We start from the raw sequence: 22,833 nt of genomic DNA, 5'->3' as shown, positions 1-22,833 counted from the left end.
GTACGACTTGGTTTTCCTGGCTCAAAACTGTAAGAGAGAGTTGGGTGACGGTAAGTTGGGGCGGGGTTACTCTGTGCCAACATTCCCGCCCAAAACTTTGAGTAAACTTTTTAATGAACTCCTGCTGTTCTGCAGGAACTATGTCCTAGAAAAGGACAGAGACACAGAACACTTTTCTTGTAGATCAAAGATTGGAGTGGGTCTTTAAAGTACGTTTTTTTCTGAGATGCAGCAGCTAAACTTAAAAATATTTTTTTATCAGAATTTGGAATGAAGAAATTTTCTTTTTAGTTTTATTCTCCAGTGAGGGATTTTTCATTCTGTTTCATCGAGTACCTGAGACTGAAACATGCATTTATGTTTTTCATTTTGACAATGATAAAATAATTGCATAAAAAATGCATAATTATTCTCTTCTTTGTTGTGTTTGCTGTCATTGCCGGGTCTGAGTAACTCTGTCCTAAACACAGTTTCTGACATTCAAATGACTGTGTTAGAGGGCTGACGTGCATCCACACAGTCTTCTAACCCTTCATCAACAGGCTTCTCTAGACATTTGTATAGTCTAAAACGTATGGGCTTGCTTTAACAAAAAGCAAACAGAGAAAATATTAGCAGTGATCTTAAAAAAGCTGCTGTTCCTTGGCAAGAATGTAAAAATAGTTACGAAACCTTTTTGAAGCAAAATCCCTGTTAAACTATTATTTGAAAGCATTCAAAGACAGTTTCCAACTTTTCTAAAACCATGCAATGTTCATAATAAAGTCCTCCAAAGACTGAGGGGTTACATTCTAGACTTCAGTGAGCGCCTAAGGGGTCATGACATGACGGGGCAGTTAGAAGAGTCTGAACAGGTTTCCTGGAGGAAACGTCTCCTTCTTTAAAAAACAGCAAGGTTTGACCGACATTTGCAAAAAAGCACGTAAAGAAACCACAGCTGACATGAAAGCTCAGTGATTTCTGAGATCCTCCAAATGCAGCTGAAACTCTTAAGATGACTGTCAAGCAAGGGGGAGGGAATCTTATCATTTTTAAGAAAATCTATGACTTCATCAGCAGTAAACAAAAAAATATGATGCCTTCTGCATTGAATAACCAAGACTTTGGATTCATTCAAAGTCAGACATTAAATTTAACAAAATGGCTGTAATTTTTAAAACACTAAAGCTTGTGTATGTCATGATTTGTCAACCTACCTGTTTAAATGCACCTGATTAAACCTGACACAATTAACCTTTGCAGAGATTTTACAATAACACTCATTAAAGCCAGACGTGTAAAAAAAAAAAAGGAAGAATAGAAAAGAAAACATGCAGGACAGTCTTTTCTGAGGACCAAGGTTAAGAAACACTCCTCCAGCATCGTTTTTCTGCTTGTGACACGTGTCTAACCCAAATTTATTCTTTTAATGTGGGGAAGAGGTTGGGGAAAATTGGTATGTGAGATTTTCCAAACCCATAATAATATTTTGCTGCTATACATTGACAGAGTTGTTATACCTCTTCATAGACTTTCCAAGAACTTTTTAATAGCTTATTTTTACTTTTGAGGGGTTAATTAAAAGCAGGTGCTTCCATTGGCCACTCCCACATCACACTCCAGTCAAGATTTTCTTTATTTTTCAAGGATTTCTTTCTTTTTTAAATAACAAGCTCGGCTTTGAAACATCTCGTGTGTGTGTTGGGCTGAAGTAAACTCCACAAAAGCTCAAATGGAAGAATTATTGTGTTAAATCTTAAAGAAAAAAACAATCAAAATAATAAAGGTTGTAAAAAAGTATTTTTGCTGATTCTCTGAAGTGTTTAAAGCTTAAAGTTCCCTTCTAATCATCTTTTAAAATCTTTTTTCAAAGCGTTCCCAGTGGTCTTTGAATTATGATTATGCCCTTTTTAACCAAAATCTAAAAAATCTGTGTCGTTTACTAGGACATAGTTTCTGCAGAGCAGAAATTAATTAGAAATTTGCTTCTAAGTTGTGGGCGGGACCGTTATCACAGAGCAACCCCGTCCTCTTCCCCCTCCCTCTTGCATTTGCAATTGCATTTTTTGCCTGCTCTTGATTCACTTTGATTTAAATAAGGAAATACTCAGAAAATCTTAATTTTCTTTATAAATGTCTTCCATCATCAGAAAAATGCCACAAAACATGTGAAAACACCCAAATCACAATTTTCCTCAGAGTTGGTCTTAAACACTTATCTACTATGATGATATGAGGGTTTTTTCTTCTTACAGTAGAAGACAAACTTTTGTTGGTTTGTACCTAGCTGTAACTTGGTGGAACCAAACATTGAAGCATTTTCATATAAAACACTGTAGTTCTTTTCTGTATTAGGAGGCTTTCTAGAGAGTTCCTTGAAGCAAAAAGGTGCTTAGATTTATCAAATTATTCAAATTTTCTGTAATTCTCTAGGTTCTAATAATATGTACCACATTGCAGTCATTAGACAGTACAGTTTCCCCCATCTTCTAGCTGAAATTTCTCTTGGCAAAGGAATGGGGAGACCCCAAAGGGAGCGGAAGCTGGACAGACGCGTGCATCGGCAGCGTGACAGCCGGGCGCGCTCAGTCTTCCAGCATGCACTTCTGTTTAACATCTTTCCCGTGTCTAAAAGCAGACGGGGGCTTTCCACGTTCTCTCTGCAGTGAAACATTTGTACGGTAACCTCATGATTCACAAGAAAGAGTGTGCATGCACGCTAACAAATACACACGCGCCCACACTCAGATCCACATAGAAGACTGCATGCCTACACAAAGCCTTATTTTGGCTCTCACATAGAGTGGGGATGGACAGAGAAAAGTCCCTGCATTTTTTTCTCTTTTTCTTTCTGTCTGCTTCACAGCTTGTGTGCTTCACTCACAGGTCAATCCAGCCATGGAAAAGGTCAAATGCATGTTTTTTTTTAAAATTCAGATTTAGTCTTCATCTTGACCTTTTAGACTTCTTATTCTTTGTCCCACAGCCAAATGTTCACTTGAGAGCAGTGTAATAAAGTTTTTGAGGATTTTTTGTTCAAATTGTGAAACTATTGTGTTTCTACAATTAAAAAGGTGAAGATTATTTTAGCTTTATGCAAAGCTGACAAACACAACATACTCCTTTAGAGAAGATTTCTCCCTTTTCCATGATTTTAGACCATTTTATTCAAATTCTCTAATTGCTTTCTTTGTTTACAGAACAGTTTAACTGCCAACTTCTCATTGGACTCTTGGAACCTTTGACATCTCAGGCCCACACATAATGATGGAAAGTGAAGATTTGATTGTTGGTTTTGGTCTCCTCTCCAGCCCAGCCGGTGCTTTACTGGTGCTCCAGGAACATGTCTGTGTGGAGCAACATCTCCTTCAACCTGGCTGTGCTCATGAATCTGCTGGTCTGCTTCTTCTACCCCCTGGAGGGGGTGCATGGAGGTCAGTCACATGACTAGGCTTTGATAGGGAAGAGTTAAAAGCTGGACTTTAAGTTCACATGCCGTTTCATGTGTTGTGAAATTTTCTTTTCTGGTTTCTGTTGGCCAAAGTGTGAATTCACAGCTGTTTCACGTGTTTTTTTTTTTTAACATCGTCTCACCTGTTTTCAGAAGATTATCATTTACATACATAAAAGCAGTTTTTTAGTGCTTGCTGCTGGTAATGTTCTTTGGATATCTCATTCATACTGAGGTTATCCATGGTGCAGAGGTGTTTGCTGTCATCAGCTTCAGGTTCAAAGCTCTTTACACCATTTTCTGTCTAGCACGCCATGGGAGCGGTCACATCAGTGGAAGTTATAAAGGCGAAGGATGCAGGTTGCTCTTTCATTGTACATCAAACTCGAATGTTGTGCTGCCACCCACACAAGGCTGACTTCAGAGATTGGAATCTCAGACCTTCTGCTAGGGTTCAGCATTGACCTACTGATCTCCTTTTGTCACGGTGTTCGGATCTGCCGACTCCTAATCACATGATCTGGATCAGGAGCAACCTCACTATCTTTGTTTGTGGCACCCTCAGAGCAGATTTTGCTCCATTTACTCTCAATGATAAACAGCAGAGACGTTGAACTTTATTTAAACAAAGTGTCTTTAAGTATAAAGACGTGTATTTTCAGGAAAATGTGCATAAATAATGTGTCATGTTTCATTTGTTTTAACCAGTATACTCTTTCATTTTCCTGAGTCTTCTTTTTCTCAATGTGCAAAAAAACTAAACGAAAGCAGACAGACCTTCTGTGAGCCTTCTTTCTTCTCTCTTTTCTTTTTTTTACTCTTTCAAAAAGTGGTTACACAACATGGATAGGGTTTGACTGCATCTGCCCTCCAAACTGGAATTTGTTTCGTCTGCAAGGCGTCACATCACGTGAGACTCGGGCGCACCTTTGGCCTGCTTGAAGCGACACTTCTCTGGTTTTTGACCTCAGCCTTTTGTCGGACACGCAGGCACACACCCTCTGCGCTCTTCCCTCTATCCTTTTGCTAGGGGATTTAGGATGAAGGTTATAGGAGGGAGAGATTTAGGTCAGTGTGTTCTGCGTGCGTGCGTGACTGACCGCCTTTTGATGAATGGCTTTGGTTGGCGTGGCGCACTCATGACTGCACTTTTTGCAGCAAGTGGTATTTGGTTGATAATTTTTTAACTTTTAACCTGCTGGCACATTTAACTAAACCAAGAGAGACAAAAAAAAAAAAGAATAGAGTTTGTAAGTGAATGCAAAAGCCCCAACATCACTGGAGCTGCCCCCACCACACACACACTTTCTCATGAATCTTTCAGCAGAGGTATTTTTAGAGGCTGTTATGTAAGTGGCACCTGTCATGTGATCTCCACAGGGATTGGAAAGAAGAAGAAAAAATACAGACAGAAAAGTGGGGAAGGGGGTGGACGAGGGGAAAGCAGGGCTCCCCCCTCATATCAGCAGCACTTCTTTCCACGTGGCTGAGTTTCATCTCAACATTGCAGTTCTTTGTGTGTTCGATTGCGGGACAGTGTGGACACGTATGCTCACATTGAAGCAGGTTGGGTCCTGCTTTGCCTTTGGTTCTGGTCAGAAATGGTTTGAGAATATAGCTTGACAGGCAAAATGCTACGTGACCAGAACACTAATCCTGGATTTACCTATGGATCAAGTGCAGCACTGGGTCGGCTCTAACTAAAGCTTAGTGCGCACACTTGTGCACTCACATTAAAAGTGTGTCATGCACTTTTTGTCGTTACATAACTCACTCTCTTTGAGTTCAAAGCCTCACTTGTGATGAAGAACTCAGAGAAGTTTGAAACCTGATGCCAACTGCACTGACAACCTTTAACAAGCAAATTCCAGACAGGTCAATTATAAAAATGCAACTTTTTTGCCCATGTCACTTCAGGATATTCGTTTTGGCATCTCTCCCATTTACGTTTTATGCTTGGCTTCCTTGTGTGCTCATTTATCACCTGCAGGAATGCTGGATCCCCATCTGTCTGCATTGCTGTGGATAGGAGTCTTTGCAACGCTGGCCATCGTAATCCTCATGCCCCAACCGCTCGGCATCCGCGCCCTGGTGTTTGTCACAATTCTACGCCTTATCTTCTCTGTGGGCCTGGAGCCCACGCTCTTCCTTCTAGGTGCCTTCAATGTGAGTGATCTTACCTAAAGAGTCCACTAGCTCAAAGTACCGACTGTCGTTCACTAAAATGAACCTGTTTAATTTCCCATCTATCCCTGTGAAATCCCTTTTCTAGAGTCCCATACACATAAATATATGTACAAGTGAACAAGAATTAATAGAAATCAGTAATTTCATTCTGCGGTTCCCAATGGTTACTTTTCAAAGTTAAAAGCAAACTCTAAACTTGTAAACCGGGCCAAAATATAGCCAAAACACTTTATATGTATTGTTTTTATTGTGAGAACCTGGATTATTATTGTGCTTGAGTAGGAATATTCTCATTAAAAATGCCTCTATTAGCAATAGTATGTTCACTTTGAAAACTGAGAAGCTTTAACCACATCTATTGCACTTCTGCTTTCAACTTTGAGATGCAAGCCCCTCTGGCGTGTTTGTTCTGCGCCCGCCTGCAGTCCTCCCTGGCACCACCAAGCTGCCCTATGTGGTGTGATGTGCGTCACTAAACTCCAGAGAGACTGGCACCACCCCTTCACCTGCCACCATTTTTTTAGATATGAAAAAATATATTTAAAACTAGAAGGAGCTGCATTTCCAGAAGAAAATGCAGGGTTGAATGCTGTACTGCTGAATGAAAGCTAAATTTGCTGAAGAAATGTCTGAACTGTACTGGAAAAACCTTGAAAAGTTAAATGATCAAAAGTCCTAGTAGGAATAAGCTGAAAAAGGTGAACATTGTAATAGTAGAATGTCTAAAATAGGTCAAAATTTGTAGAAGGAGTTAAGCATTAAAGCTGAAATTGTTGAAAAAATGTCTGAACTGTTGAAAATTTGAAGATGTTGCTAAAATGGCTAAAAGTGCTAGCATTGGAATCAGCATCATCAACCGACTCAAAAAAACACATTGTTTGAGAGTATCATATTGGTAAAAGCTACATGTCTAAGTTGATAGAAAATCCACTTTTTTCAAAATGGCGGCTTTTCTATTAATTCTATCTCCATAGCAACCATTTTATGTTTGGGTCGCCTGGGGATGACGAACCAATCGACGTCAGTTTCAGACAAATCAGAAAAAGTAAACCTTTGGACGTCCATAGCAACGAAGTTTGTTGGCTAACGACGCCCACATTCCTTATATGTCCAGATCCAGCGAATTTCAATATGTTCAGTTCCAGCCATGGATGAAGTTAAATGCAATATTTGCTTCAGATTTGGTCAAAAAATGGCCACCAAACAGTAGGTTGTGTCGACATCCCATAATGATTTCTAAACCTATTTTATAGTCCAAAGCCTTGTGATCAATTTAACGTTTGAACGGTATATCTAGCTAAAGGCATGTTGAAGTTACAATGGTTGAAAGAACCAAAGGTTTTCAAGGATTCTCAATGTATTTAAATGGAGCGAAAATCTTGGAAAATCCTGTAATATCTTGAAAAGTTCAAAGATTTGAAGGACCAAAAGTAATAGCTGAAAGGAATAAGCTGAAGGAGTTGAACATTGAAATAGTAGAATGATTGAAATAGGTGAAAGTTTGAAGAAGTTTAAAATTGCCTCACATTTTGGCAAAAAATGGCCGCCAAACTGTAGGTGGTGTTGCCATCCCATAATAATTTTGAGCCTTATATTGAAGTCCAAAACCTTGTGAACATTTCAATGTTTGAACAGTGTCTCTAGCCAAAAGAATGTTAAAGTTACAATTGTTTAAAGAAGCAAAGGTGTGGCCAATGGAGCAAAAATATTGGAAAATCCGGGAATAACCGGGACTATCTGGAAAAGTTCAAGGATTTGAAGGACAAAATGTCATACCTGGAATAAGATGAAAGAGCTGAACATTTTAATAGTTGAATGGTTAAAATAGGTGAAAAATTGTAGAAGAAGTTTAACTGTGAACTTCTGCACGAAAAATTCTCCATGTATTTCAATGGAGAAAAAATCATGGAAAATCCTGGAATATCTTAAAAAGTTCAAGGATTTGAAAAACCAAAAGTCATAGCAGTAATAAGCTGAAAGAGCTGAACAGTTTAATAGTTGAATGGTTAAAATAGGTTGAAAATTGTAGAAGGAGTTAAGTGCCGAAAAACGGCGGAAGATAGCGTAAGAGGAAAACAAAGGGTTGAATGCTATACAGCATTCAACCAAAAAGGCTCTTTTTTTGTTTACACGAAAGCAGGTTATTAAGAAATCAGGTTAAGCCAAGAAATCAGAGAACATGTTACCATGGACTGCAGTAACCTGGTTACTCTAAAATCTAGTTTAGGTAGTCAGATTTCCCCTAAAACTGTGTCACTGACATTTTTGAACCATCTTTGGTGTTACTAATATATCGTTTCTTAAAATAGGTCACATTTGAGCGGCCCTTTGTTAAAGGCTTTTTCTTTTGTGTCTCAGTGACACCTTACCCCCTTTTTGAAACCAATACTATAGATATTAGGTCCACATATGGCTGAGCATTCACAGGAAAACCACTGTTAACATACAGTATATACCAGGTCAAGGCCAAGGCACTACAGAAAAACCAAAAAACAGAATCATTATAGACTTTATAATCCAATTTGTTCAAGGCTATCTCAGAAAGGACTAATTATATTTGAATAACAGCCTATAGAAGTGACCAACAGATTATTTCCAAAGATTTTCTGTATAATCCCCATCCTCAGCAGAAGGTTTAAAAAAAAACATTCAAACCGTATTAAGGAAGGGTGATCTCCCATGACCAGTTGGGGTCTGATAGTAGCAGACAAACACAAAACACTGAAACATCTGTTCTAAAAGAGTAGTTTCTCCCGCAATACAGGAACAAGCAACGGATGCACAAACACAATATCCCTGCAACATCTGTAAAAGAAGAGTAAAAAAGAGTAAAACCAGGAATCAGATTAGCATAGAGAATCTCTTATATATACTCCTTTATATAACAAAACGAAATGTTAGGAATTATATCAGTACAAAGATGTACAACAGCTGAAACATCTGTTATAGGCAGAGGCATATTACTCTTTGCAACAATGACACAACAAAACCCAAATTAGCATAAAATCACAGAGCATCTCTAATAAAATAAATGGATATGTTAGCATGAGCAGCTATAAGAGAGCAGGAAGAAAAAAAACACTGGAACATCTGTAACAAGTAGGGGCATAAAGACTCATTTTAACAATGACTCATATTGTAATTTGTGGTTGACTGTGCGATTCATGGTGGATTTTGGTTCATTTGAACGATTCGATTCACTGACCTAAAACGGATCCAGGACATCTTTAGCCATAACTTCAGCCAGTGTGAGTCAGAAATTAATACCTGGTTACTGAACAGAGCACGTGAAGTTTTCCAGATTCCTTTTATTTCTTGCAATTGTAAATTAAACATATGTACAAGTAAACAAGAATTAATAGCAAATCCATTCACATTTTAGTTTCATATATGTCAGCCCACTGTTGTATTTCCACATTAAAACAATTCAAAGGGAACATTATTAGAACATTGTAGCACACTGTATGGTCAGATGTCTTTGCTAAATTCAAAGTTTTTCCACAGATTGGACTATAATGATGGCTTGATCTTTTTTTGCTGCCATTAATGTGTGTTGTCCGCTGTGATGCACTTGGTCGTTTTTACATTATAGTAAAATAAAACCTGCCATTACTCAATCCAATGTAATTTTTCATTGATGTCTTTCATTTTGAAATGATTTTATAATGGTTTAGGTCGATTGGATTAACAGAGAGATTGATCATCGATTGATCGTCACTCCCCTAGAAATAAGACAACATGTACATGTCAGTGACTGCAATTTTGTCTCTGAACGTGAGCCAGCAGCCAAAGACGGAGGACATTTCCGGGCATAAACCTGCAGTGTCTTTAACATTGTGTGATTGGATTTTGTCTTCCAGGTTTGTAATAAAATAATCTTCATGATAAGTTTTGTTGGAAACCGAGGAACCTTCACACGAGGTTATAAAGCCATGGTGATGGACTTTGAGTTCCTTTATCACCTCCTCTACCTCATCATCTGCTGTCTGGGGGTGTTTGGTCACGTCTTTTTCTACAGTCTTTTGGTGAGAAAAACAAACACTTGAAGACAATTTTGAGAACTTTTTTGAATAACCGATTTGTAAGTTTCCCTCTGGATGTAATTAGTCATGGTGCATTCAAGGTCATGTTTCAGGAATTCTGGAGATGTTTTTTTGTGCTGACATAAAGACTCTGTTGTTCCTTTAAGTATGGTGACTGGAATTTGCACTATAAAATCAAAAAAATATCAAAGAAATGTTCAGCTCTGTCTTTCTGTGTTGCAAAAGCGCCAGAAATGTTTGACAGTTAGTGGTTAAAAACACATAAATCACAAAACACCTGATAAACTCATACAAAAATTTGTAGTTACTTATTGCCATATTTTTACCTCTTAATTTGACATTATTCCCAATGTGTGCATCTGTAGCTTTTCGACTTGGTGTACAGAGAGGAGACCTTGTTGAATGTAATCAAGAGCGTGACTCGCAACGGACGCTCCATCGTGTTGACGGCCGTGCTTGCTCTCATCTTGGTCTACCTGTTCTCCATTGTTGGCTACATCTTCTTCAAAGATGACTTCATCCTGGAGGTGGACCGAATCCCCAACATAACCCTGAGTGAGGACAGGCTGTGGTCAATATTGTCAAATTTATCTGTCAAATTTTAAGCAAATAAGGTCTTCTCTGACTACTGAGGCTGCAAAGGCTTATATGCATTCAATGATTTTTATTCATATAACTTATTGTCTTACTACATGGCCCCAGACAAATGAAAGCACTTTGAAACCCCTCAACTCTCTATTTAAGAGAACCCTCAAAGTTTTAAACAAAAAGCCCCTGCATTATCATTGCTGTGACATTCTAAATAAGTTAGATGTCATTCTAACTGATGTCTTTCCCCATCAGTTAGGGGGATGGGAGGTGTGAAAGAAGTGTGTGTGTGTGTGTGTGTGGGGGGGGGGGGGGGGGGGTGTTGTGTGTAGGTTTTTTAATTTTGGTGCTTGTTTATTTTAATTTTCATGCTTGTTTTTATACTATTTATTTTGTTTTGTGTTAACGTAAAGCACTTTGTGTGATACTTTTATATAAAAAGTGCTTAATAAATCAAGTTTGATTTGATTCGATTTGAAGTATGCCTTAATGGATTTTGAAAGTTACAAAATGTACATGGATGTCTGTCTCATTTTTATAGTTTTGAAGGGGCTGGCCCCTCCCCCTTATTAGATTTCATAAGTTAAAACAAATGCTGGTATAGGCACCAGGGCTATAACTTGAGAGGACTGTAAATCTTCAAAGGGCGCAGGACTAAATTCAGCCAAACAGTGGTGTCAATCAGAGGAACACAGTTATGGAACACGCTGCCACAGCACATTAGAAACTGTGAAAACAATCCTACCTTCCAAACAGCTCTAAACAATGGCTGAAAACAAACCAGTCCTGCAGACATCGATGTTATTGTTGTTTTTCTTGGGTTTTTGAGACTCGCCTTTTATTGTAAATAACCTTTGTAAATATTTTTACCACTAATATTGTGCTATTGTATTGTGTTGTAAATGTAATTGTTGAACCTTTTATCCTGCTTGGGACAACGGATGAAATTTAGTTCCTGTTTAACCCTTGTGCTATCCTAGGCACTTTAACATTGGGAGTTGGGTCATCTAGATCCACTTTTTTCTTCAATGATTTGTGATCTTCACTGGTGTCCATGGATTACATGAAATCTTTCCACCTTTATCCACCTTTGTTATGGTAGGGAGAACACGTCAATGTGAGGGTGGGATCATCTAAGATAACACAAGGGTTAATATGCACCGTCCTAATTCAAATAAATAAATAAATGGAAATATATGCCCTTAACCATTTGAGTGTTCTTCCTGAAAATTTAAAAAACAATCTGTCTCGCTCTGTCTTTTTTGTAGAAGGTGCAGACGATGCAGATGGGGAGCTTTTGTCAGCAGTGTGTCATAACGGCGCTGGTGAGAACTGCAGCACCGCCGTTCAGCGGGAAGGTAATTGATTAAAACTACATGTTCCCTATTTTTTTTTTTTTCAATGTTTTACCCCAAAGAAGATCTGATTTTAAATATTTGTGTCACTAAAATCAGCTTGCTCACTTTTTTCAATCAAAAATTTTGAAAATAAATGTGGACTAAATGCAACATTGAACACATTTCTGTGACGTCTGGTCAAATGAAAACGTATCACGAGGAAACGAACACAGAAGACGGCAGAACTGTTGTCTCGAGCTGCACCAATGAAAGAAAAATGAAGCTTGAAATAGTGCAACAGCTTTCTTTTGTTTTGCATTTAACCACCATATCTCTCTTAAACATGTGACTCGTTCAAGCCTCACATGACTGCCATTTGACCCAAGTAGCTCACATGTGACCTCCCTGACCTAAATGAAAAGATTTTTATGATTTGTGTCCTAAAAAAGATTCAGCTTCTGGGACTTTATCTCTCAGGCTTCCTTTGTTTGGCTCAAAATAATATCAGTCGAACATTTTGGCCAAAAGCAGTGTGAGAATAAAGACCTGAAACAAAACCTAATACTCTGAGGTTTTTTTTTATTTCTTTATGTAAGTTTGAAAGATGATCGTTCTTTTTATATTATTTACACGCGGTAGTTTTTGCTTCAGTTTGGACCCGAGGCAAAACAAGATAAATCATTTTGTCAATTAAAAAAAATCCCTTTATTTCAGAGCTGTTGTCTCACTAATCAGTCATTCAACTAATCCCGTACTGACCCTACATATTTTTCTTTTTTTTTTTCTTTCCATGACGCCCTCAGATTCGGAAAATATTTTGGTCACAGTGTTTCTCACAAAGACACTTTTATATTGTAACCAGTAAAAAAAACACACAGACAAAATATTAATTGGGGACTTTTTTTTTCACTTCTCGCGGAAGAGATATAGCACAAAAACTGAAGTCGTTTCGGATGATAGACTTTGAACAAACACTCCACTGGTGTCAAAGTGTTTACAGTGCCTTTCTTTTAACTTTTGTGTGACATTTTGCAAGAAGAAACATTATGATTAATGGTCAGGTTGGGATTCCAGCATGTAGAAGTCAAAAAATGTTGCATTTGCTGGCCTTGCTTACAAAAAGAAACTATTCTGGTCTTTTACTTCCTGATGTCCCGGTTAGACCTGTCTATTTAAAAAGCAGCTTAAGAGTTATGACAATAGTGTTGGAGTAACACATGTTTGTCTCACTATTAATTAGTTAACCTTTATATTGTCCCAGATTCAGGAAATAATAGTGAGGAGGACAGCAACATGGAGCGGACGTGTGACTCTTTGCTCATGTGCATCGTAACTGTGCTGAGTCACGGCCTGAGGAGTGGGGGTGGTGTGGGGGACGTTCTCCGTAAGCCGTCTAAAGAGGTACGTGCCAAAAATGATGAAGTTCCTAAGTTGTGTGTGTTATTAGGGAGTGTGTTGCAGCTGCAGCAAAGCTCGTGTGAGCTGGCAATGCGCTCACCGCTCTGTTGGTTTTACTCCAAAAGCTGGGAGGGTTTGCAACGTTTCCTTACAGCTGCACTGCCTCCGCCTTGTGTGAGAATTGCTTCTTAAAATAGGCTTCCACTGAATTCAGGCTCAACCACTAATGATGTCAAAAGAGGACGTGAATGGCTGCTCCACGTCGACATTGCGACTCGACTTTTTCTGTCTTCTGAGGTATTGGAAAAAAAAGAGGCAGGCAGTCATGCTGACCTGAAAAGCTCAATGGCACACTACATGGTTTCTTAAAAAGCAAATTTGTATGAAAAAAACTAGAAGCGTTATTGTGCATCTGTATTTAGCTGGGGCACTCTGAATATAATAAATAAAACTTATTTTTAAGACCACTAACCAAAAAAAAGTGGAAGAAGTCAACAAGTTTCTCTGACATTTTTGAAACAAGCTGCATAAAAAAAATAAAAAAAAAACTTTTAGACTTAAAGGCTCTCTCCGATCATCTTTTGATCTATTAAAGGCGTTCCTAGTGTTTTTTAATGTGCCGATTTTAGCCAAAATATAAAAACCTGTGTCGTTTTTTTCAAGACAGTGTTTGCAGAGCAGCAGTGGCTCATTAGAAATGTTCTGAGTTGTAGGGAGGACCTTTGGAGGGGAGTAAGCCCACTCCTTTTCCCATCATCCATCTGTTTACATGCTCTCCTGCTGGTTTAAAGCCTCTCTGGTGAGCAATATTGGAGCTTTCCAGCCAGATGCCAGCTCAGACGATGAAAACGAAACATTCATGGATCTATTTGTCTGTAAGTGGATGAATCAGAATGGAGCAAAGCAGGGTGCAAGTTGTCCACCAAGCATATTTGGGACGTCACAGATACGATATTTTTAAAACAGTAATTTTTTTACCTTCTACTGATTCACCGTTTGATTAAAGGAATACATAGAGATGCAATTTTTAGTTTGATTTTCTCTATATATGTCCTATATCGTGAGAAAAAATCCACAAAAACATGTTAAAAAAACACGATTTTCAACGGAGTGGGTCTTTAACATCTGGCTTCTAACACCTGCGACCTTCTTTCTACCTACTCAGAAATTTAACATGAAGGTCAATCTTACCTTCTTTAAAATACAGAGGTACAATTTTCAAAGTGTCCCTCTGTACATGCCATCCAAACAGGAGCCACTGTTTGCTGCCAGAGTGATTTACGACCTGCTGTTCTTCTTCATGGTCATCATCATTGTTCTCAACCTTATCTTTGGTGTCATCATCGACACTTTTGCCGACCTGAGGAGCGAGAAGCAAAAGAAGGAGGAAGTTCTGAAAACGACCTGCTTCATCTGTGGTGAGTGTGCTCAGGTCATTAGTGATGGAGCTGCTTTCATTTTTATCTTGGGGGATGCTGTACATTCCCCACCTTTGTTTTGTTTCCTCCTCCTGCATTTCACTGCAGAAGCTCTCCAAAAGACAGCTTTAGCTTTGGTTCCTGTCGCTTTGAGGTTTCAAACCTGTTCCTGCTTCCACTCCTCTTCAGTGTGACATGCGGCTCTGAAAGCGCACGTTTGTCTCATCAGTTGAACCGTCTAATGTGTTGCCCACTTTACTTCTCCAGGGGAAGAAAAGGGAAGTTAAAAGTGAAAAACAAGATTTTGTCATGAAGTGAAACTGCCTTAAATTCAGTCCTGGTTTTTACAATATTTACTTCTTCTTTTTTCTCTGGATTTTCACACCACCTCTTTTCCCAATTCAAGTTTCAGCCAATCAGTATGCAACAAGTGTGCAGGTGCACAGGTGAGAGCAATTAGAGGTTGAAGTGTTTCTACACATCCAAATTTATCAGGATACCCATAATCCTCTGCTCTATGTAGGAATAACAAACTTCAAGAGCGTGCCTTCTCTTGTTTGAATTCAACACGTGAACATCTCTAAACCTTCCCTCCTTTAAATCCCAAACTTCCTGTCTTCACTGTGGCGTAGTGTTTGTGTGGTTTGCTGAAGCGAGTGTCGTTTCCTAAAGCTGCCTTTGTCTTCCTCCCACTTTTTCACAGAGCTGTTCTTCCTAAGAAAGCTGAGTCATGAGGGCTTCCTGCCACTGCTCTGCTCGCCTCCATTATTCATGTCTGTTTCACACGCATGCACGTCTTCTCCTTCTCCAAACCTCATTAGCACCTTTACCAGATGTTTGGTGCAGCTCCAGCGGTGACCCAAAATGTGTCCCTCATTAGGATTTACAAAACACATTGACACAAATACTGGCAGCGCCGCATGTGAATCTGGGCCTTGACAAGTACGAGCCCTGCAGAACACGCTGCTGTGAGCATGTGTACGTTGGGTCAGCCAGTCGGGACGAGTGCTAAGCATATGGAACCAGAATGGTTTTATGTCAAGCTGCCAGCACTTAGCTCTGACTCATTCACGTTAAATAAGGTCAGGCCACAGGGGGAGCTGCTGTCTCTATGGTTTCCAGAGGAACCACGGGAAAACTGGAGATGTGGAGATTAGGAGCCAATTTTCACAGGAGTTAAATGGCCTGACGTCCTTCAGCTTGGTTTCATAAGGCATTGATCCGTCGCTCAGTTGTCTAGTGTTAGTCTTTACGTCTCATGGGGGCTTCGGTCAATGATGGATTTACGTCAGGAACCTGCATACGATTTTACTGCATTTAATGATTTTCCTTCTAATTAAATAACAATATTTCTTTTGAATCCTTTATTTCACTAAAAAGGAACCAACGACCAGATCCCATAGAACCTACTGGACATCCCCCTTTCCACCAAAAAGACATTACAATTTCATCCCATAAACCATGAGGGTTCAATGTCTTGTTCCAGGTCTGGAGCGGGACAAGTTTGACAACAAAACCGTGACTTTTGAGGAGCACATCATGGAGGAGCACAGCATGTGGCACTACCTGTATTTCATTGTGCTGGTGAAGGTTAAAGATTCAACAGAATATACGGGTCCTGAGAGCTACGTGGCCCAGATGATCAAGGTAAACATTCTAACCGAGTCCTGAATCACGGCAGCTCTTCTGTGGAACCATGAGTGATTTCAGGAAATTCTAACCAAACGTGACAAACTGTTGCAGATGTTGCAACAGTGTTGGGAACACTAAGTGATACAATCATGGCATCTGGCCAGATGCCATGATTGTATCACTTAGTGTTCCCACACTTAAAGTCCAGATGCCATGATTCTGCTTTAAGTAAATGTCACCTGGATGAATGAGAACCCTCATCGACTAAGTGATACAGGAACTGTTTGAAAGAAGTAAAATAGCGACATATTGATTAAAAAAACAACATCACACAGGTGTCAGTTTAGAGAATGTATAGATTCCTGGCTGAACCGTTTTTTTTTACACATTTTGATTGGTTGCACACAGGAACACAACCTGGACTGGTTCCCCCGCATGCGGGCCATGTCACTGGTGAGCAGTGACGGAGAGGGGGAGCAGAATGAGATCAGGAGTCTGCAGGACAAGCTGGACTCAACTATGAAACTGGTGGCTAACCTGTCAGGACAGCTGACAGAGCTCAAAGAGCAGGTAACATGCAGTGTCAGAATTGCTCATTTTGTGACCCTGATGATCACCATCCTCCCTCCAACTCTAAGCTATGTTGTGTAGAATCGCGTGACCGCGAGCATTCGGAACGCAGAAGCCTAAAATTCGTGTGGACAAATGTTTACATAGACTTTTCACTGAAAGTGGCCGCTTGAACACGAGTTGACTAGTCCGCCGTGTAAGTACCTAATCGGATGAGTGTGGCGCATTCCACAACGCGCCATACAAGGTTTCGTTCGTTCGGTGTTCAGCCTGTGTTGTTCACACGTCAGACAATCAAGGAGCAGCAGGGAAGGCCTTCTTCTTCTTTGGTTTTTTTATACTGTCCAATAGCATTTTTCCGCTGGAATGTCAGGGCGGTGCAAAGCCTGCTAATCTTTCTCCAGGCTTTTTTTTTCACAGCTCTATTCTGATACATGAACGACTAGGTGTCATATAACTGCAGAAAAAACACAATTAATAATTTGTCCTCCATGGTGATGTGTGCAATGGTTGGCACCTTCGTTTTTTTAAAAGGACCCTACCTACATGTCACTACCAAATCAGACTCCCTCATTGGTCACAGTTCAGTGATGTCGCGAGTTAGAAGCCAAGGAGTTCAACTGATTGAACTTCCAGCGCGTGATCAATGAGCACCCGTTTTTGTACACAGAACCCGCGACCAGAATGAAAAATTTCGTAAAATTCAGGTTGACCCATGTTTACATAGACTTTTCATTAAAAGTAGTCCACTGAACGTGCGTTTCTGAGCCCAGTGTGAACGTAGCATAAAGTTTACAGTTCTGTTGGATTAGACACCAATGAAAAACGTGTTGCACAGCTGTTCTCTGGAAAAACTGATAGAAAACATTCAAGTTTTCTGTTAAGAACGTATTGCGACATGACAGAAGTGACTGTGACTGAAATGTCATCTTTGTATTATTCTGCTTTTTACCCTGTGCAGATGACGGAACAGAGAAAGCAGAAACAACGAATTGGACTTCTGGGTCATCCCCCACTTATGAACATTAATCCCCAGCAGCCAGCCTGAGGGCCACAGTGGGCCACGGTGGGCCATGGTGGGCCATGGAGGGCCATGCACGGCCACTGAAGCCACCTCCTCTATGCTGTGCACCTCATTCACTGGGAAATACCAAACAAAAGCATCTATCTCTAGTATGAATTGGGTCAACTTTTGACTCTTCTCTGTACCGCACCATTCAGAAAATATTATCCTGATAAGCATGTTTGTGCGTGAACGAGATAAGGTTTCATTTTGTTGATGTGTGGGTGGAGTGTCTACTGAGTGCATCTACACCTGAGGAGCCAGTATCTGGATTGCCCTAAAAAGATGACAAAATGTGACGATTTCAACTTTGACACCCAGACTGCCTTCTACATTCGCCGCCTCAGACAGCATGCCAAAGTTCAGCCACGGTTTCTGTGGGAGTTTCCCAGTGAAGTGACCTTGTTTGGAGGCTAAGATCCTCCGTTTTGCACCAGTAAACCCAAGCCGCATGCTAACTTAAACTTTTAACTTAACCGTACGTTATTTAATGTTTTATTTTCATCTGACAGCAATAGGAGAGCTTTATAATATGCAATTGCTGAATATAAACAATTTTATATTTTAATTTAAGATTGTTTCTATTTAAAATGCAAAGACAAACATCTGAGCACATTTGTGGTGAGTTTTTTTCTCCAAAGGATCTAATGTTGAAAACCATTTTGAGGGTGTGTGTGTGTGTGTTTTTTTTATGTGGAAGACAAGCATTTATCACTTTCAGAACTCTAATCTCAAACAGAGGTCCAAACTGTTCTAGGGCACTTTAGATAAAACCAAATGAAGAAAAGAGATGGGTTTGAGGCTACAGGGAAGCCCTTGAAAAGATATTAACTGACCTCTTTAAACACTTTCCTCTGCTTTTATTCTACATTTTTTACGAGTTTAAACTTACTGGGGGGTTAAATCAAATCATTTAAGTGCCTCACAATGTAAGGGGGTCAAGGACGTACTCAATGATAGAGTCCTGTTACACACTTGTGAATTCTGAGGGGTTTGGGAGCGTTGCTATGGTGACTATGATTCCACTTCAGTATGTCTTCGCTGAAATTATGTAATCGTTTATTATCAGAGTCCTGAGCACTGATCGTTTTTATTGCACATAACATCTTTTTTTGGTTTTTCCACATTTAAAAACAAATGACTGTGTGGTTGTTTGAGTGTAAAGGATGACAAAAGAAGAATAAATGAATTAAAAAAATGTCTTGCTGCTTGACCAAAAGGCAACATTTCTAATAATTGATGTCTTGTTTGAACTGTACATTCTATTCTTGGTGTCTATTTAAATAAACAAGCGTGTAAAATAAACTGGTGTTTGACTCAGCCAAAAATCCAGAGCCAAAGGAAATGTCCCGCTAAGGGAACAAAAGCCTTGCCTTCCTTAATAAACTGCCATGCAGTATATTTTCAAACCTCAAAGTGTGTTGTAAAACTAGATCTGGTACTTTCATGACCACTGGAGGAGGGACGTTTCCCCTACCAAGTATTGCAGACAAAAATAAAAACATCCGCACAGAGGTCGTGGTTGGTAATTCTGTTATTGGTCGCACAGACTTCTGTGGTTTTCTGCAGGATGTCAGCTTTTGCATGTTTTCTAAAATGTTCTGGTTAATGTGAAACCACTTTTTTTTTTCTATTGACGTGATTAGGATTTCCATTGAAATCTTTTTTTCTTCCATTAAATTAGGTCAAAGCTAGTACTTTTTTACATCTACTGAAGAAAAAAGCATCAGAATCTACAGTGTTGCACAGATATTCTTAGTAGTGAATCTGTCACTTTCAAATAATAGACATAAGTTTATGATTCCTGCATGATTTGAAAAAGGCTTTTTTTTCTAAATGAATCATAAAATGACATTGTAAGACTTTTTTTTATAAAGGTTTTTCTTATTATTATTATTTAATTTCTGTCTTTAGGAAATAAAGTAGTTCGTAACATAAATAATGTTTAAAGAAAATAATTACATGAAACAGAAATTCATCATCACAAGGACAGAAAAAAATAAAAAGAAAGATCATTTTGTGCAGATTGAAGCACCATTTATTTTGCAACATTAGGATAGGTGTCCGTGTCCCTGAGGAGTGGGCTCTGGTCCTGGCTCGTACCTGGGGTTGGGGCGGGGGGATGCCCAGAACTCCTGGGTGGTGATGAGGTGCTCGTCTGGGGCTGTGGGCGCCCTTCTCGGGTGGGGCCCGGCGTTGGGCCCTCCTGGCGCGGTGGGGGGGCTGCTCTCCTGGTTGGGCTGGGGCTGCACTCTCTTTCCCCCCATGCCTCCCTGCTCACGGGCTCTGGGGGCCTTGCAGCGGTCCTGCTGGCCCTGGCCTGGGTGGCGGATGTGATCGCCCGTGGCTTTGGGGGTTCTGGCTGCCGCGGCTGCTGCGGCGGGGGTCTTGGTGTGGGGGTGGCTGGGCACTCTCCCTCCTTCTTTTCACATTCCACCATCCATTTTAGAAGAACATAAACACTCAATTAGGTGTTAGCTCACCTTTGCACTAATATTTTGCATGATTGATTGAATGAAATATTTCACACTAGTTGGTTTGAAGGCATAAGTATGCATGTGTGAACACTATCTGTTTTGTGTACATGTTGACATGTGGACTTTTTTGCAGCTAGCAGGTGTGTTTATAACACTTGAGTGTGTGTGTGGACAGGCCCCGCCCTTTGAGATTTGTATTACATCTGAACCTTACCGTAATGATAAACATCCAGTAGCTTGTTGCTTTATGCTGCTTCATGGTTTTATCCAGCCCCCCTCCTATAATCACCCTCCTATCCCCCCCTCAAATATCCCTCTCTCTTCTTCCCTCCTTTCCTTTTCCGTCCGGTCCAACACAAAAGATTTTCAAATATGATTAAAATGAATAAAGTTTGGCCTCGATTACAAAAGGGGTTTATTCAGACATACCTCTGGTTTGTCTGAAGATTAATAACCCCTGTTGTTAAAGTAAAATATGTCCAACACAAGAGGCCTTCAGCTCTCATCTGTCTGCCCAGCTGTTGGACAGGACAAGTTTAAAAAAAAAAAAAAAGGATTGTACTGTGAACAGACTATGTATATATATGTATATAAACTCATTTATGCAGAAAAACACATGCAGTGTTAACATGCTGAACGTATTTTTTTCATTATCCTTAAACAAATTAGTTTGTTTTTAAACATCCCAAAAAACTCAATTATTTGTTCTGGTTGTATCTATTCATAATCCTACTTTGATATCAGACTTGAACCTGTTTAATGATGGAACATCCATTGTGGTTTATACTGTTTCTAGTTTTGCTTCACAAATGGAAACACAGTCGTTTTCTGTCTGTGAGTCAAAAATAAATCCCATATGTACACTTTTACCCTAAATTGTCCTCATCACCAATTTGTAGTTATTGTCCCAAACCTCCACACAGACCTCAATTCATGCGTTTACCTCCTCTAGACTTAATTACTGTAAAACTCTTTCAGTAAAACTTCAATCAGTTCACAACTCAGAAGCTTGCCTCTTAGCAGGGACCAGGGGAGGAGAGCACAGTACTACAGGTTTGAGGCCTTTGATCACCAATCAGCTTCACGATTGATTTCCAGGTTAATTTTAAGCTTTAAATCTATTTATGGTCTCAGCTCTTTCTATCTTTTTTTCCCCAGATTTTCTCACCTCCAGGATGGTCTACAACTCCAGGGTCCTCAGGTGCTGGTTTGCCATCAGCACTCAGAACTAATAGGCTGTCGTGATCCTCTGAGCTTCAGCTGCTGTGAAGAGTTTTAAACTCATTAAAAACATGTCCCTTTACTGTAGTTTTAACCAAATGTATACTTCAAATAATTTAGTGTTTTAACTGGTTTTCTTACTTTCACGTCTTTGTATATTTCAACTTTTCATAATTAAATTCTAATATATTTATCAATTTATTTTGTTAATCTTTTTTTTTTTCATCATGAATTTTATATTAAATGTCATACTTTTGTATATTTTTACTTCTGTTTTTTTTTATTTGTCATTTTGTAAAAATTTTTTAAATATTTTTATTGTTATTATTTATGAACAGTGTTTTCTGGCTTGATGGGGAATTTAAAAAACAGATGAGATTATTTCAGTTCATCACATTGAAACATCATTGTTCCTCTTTTAGTTTTCTCAGTTTCTTTTGTGTGTATTTGAATTTTATGACACATGGGGAATGTTGTTTCCATGCAAACTGATTAAATAACTAAATATTGTAATGCACCTCTTTCCCAGATATCTAACATAATTTATTTCGTCTTTTAAATCATTTTTTATGTATGTACTCACCGGCAAAATGATCCCAAGATACCTCTTCACATCACTAAATCCTTGATTGTTATTCTGATTATTGCATTTGTTTCTTTGTCCGCGTGTCTGAAGGGGATTTGCATTGGAAGACAGTGTTATGTCAGGCAGGATGTGCAGCAGGTGCAGCAGCCGTGTGCTGCATCAGCTGCAGCCTCAGCATCCTCAGCTCCATGAGGAGATCAACGTGACGGTCTGCACTGACCCACCGCAACACGAGCGGGCACTCCACGCACCAGGACACGTGGGGTTCCCATCATTCATTCTCTACTGTTGGTATAATTAAGGAATAATATTGATAAGCACCATGGCTTTAAATCAAACGCAGATTGTTGTTTTTTATGTCTTCAAAAATGTTGTCAATTTTACATTTATTGATCCTACAGCAGATGATAGTTCATCTCTTGTTGTTTTACACTTTTCCTGGGTGGTCACCTGTCGGGTTCAGCTCAGCCGCCCGCACGTTTTCTCGCAGGCTTGTTTCCATACACTTCAGCATGGTGGTACACGGGATACGGCACGCGCCGCCTCCTCCCTGACGTCACCTCCCCTCTGTCCAATGAGGCGCCTCATCTGCAGAAAGCGGCCCGCCCCCCTCGCCGAGGAGACAGCGCCGTTTAACACGTGAGCCTCATGTGACGGAGGTAGGTCAGACTGAGCGGAGAGTCAGAGGGTTTATTTAACTCCTCGCTCCGTCCTCCCCCACTTTCCCAACGCGCCACAGAGAGGGCTGACCTCCTTCCACGGCGTGGAGACTTCCTCCAAAACGCTTCCCACCAGCCCACAGTTCCACAAAAATATGAGAAATCCGGAACGGCTTCAGTAAATTTAATCCAAGACGCAGATTATTTTTTTGGCCGGACTGGAG

At 39.7% G+C, this 22,833-nt stretch overlaps 1 protein-coding gene across 5 annotated transcripts in view; it reads left to right on the top strand.

Annotated features, from left to right (window-relative positions):
• Window positions 1-18,971, top strand: part of itpr1b (inositol 1,4,5-trisphosphate receptor, type 1b) — an 82,503-nt gene extending 63,532 nt beyond the window's left edge. For 4 of the 5 annotated variants that reach the window (XM_020703475.3, XM_020703473.3, XM_020703474.3 and 1 more), the window contains 10 exons: window positions 3,291-3,413; window positions 5,421-5,596; window positions 9,478-9,642; window positions 10,026-10,215; window positions 11,517-11,606; window positions 12,847-12,986; window positions 14,236-14,401; window positions 15,888-16,048; window positions 16,442-16,603; window positions 17,565-18,971. In XM_020703475.3, coding sequence (XP_020559134.1) covers window positions 3,291-3,413; window positions 5,421-5,596; window positions 9,478-9,642; window positions 10,026-10,215; window positions 11,517-11,606; window positions 12,847-12,986; window positions 14,236-14,401; window positions 15,888-16,048; window positions 16,442-16,603; window positions 17,565-17,651 — 1,460 coding nt within the window. In that variant the 3' untranslated portion in view covers window positions 17,652-18,971. The remainder of the gene's footprint in view (window positions 1-3,290; window positions 3,414-5,420; window positions 5,597-9,477; window positions 9,643-10,025; window positions 10,216-11,516; window positions 11,607-12,846; window positions 12,987-14,235; window positions 14,402-15,887; window positions 16,049-16,441; window positions 16,604-17,564) is intronic. The other variant, XR_013656079.1, reaches the window with a different exon arrangement.
• The last annotated feature ends 3,862 nt before the right edge of the window (window positions 18,972-22,833 follow it).

The sequence above is a fragment of the Oryzias latipes genome, chromosome 5 (assembly GCF_053564925.1).
Source record: "Oryzias latipes strain Hd-rR chromosome 5, Olatipes_Hd-rR_3.1".
Classification (NCBI taxonomy): domain Eukaryota; kingdom Metazoa; phylum Chordata; class Actinopteri; order Beloniformes; family Adrianichthyidae; genus Oryzias; species Oryzias latipes.
The sequence above is the reverse complement of the archived record's forward strand: the minus strand, read 5'-3'. Positions and strand labels throughout refer to the sequence as shown.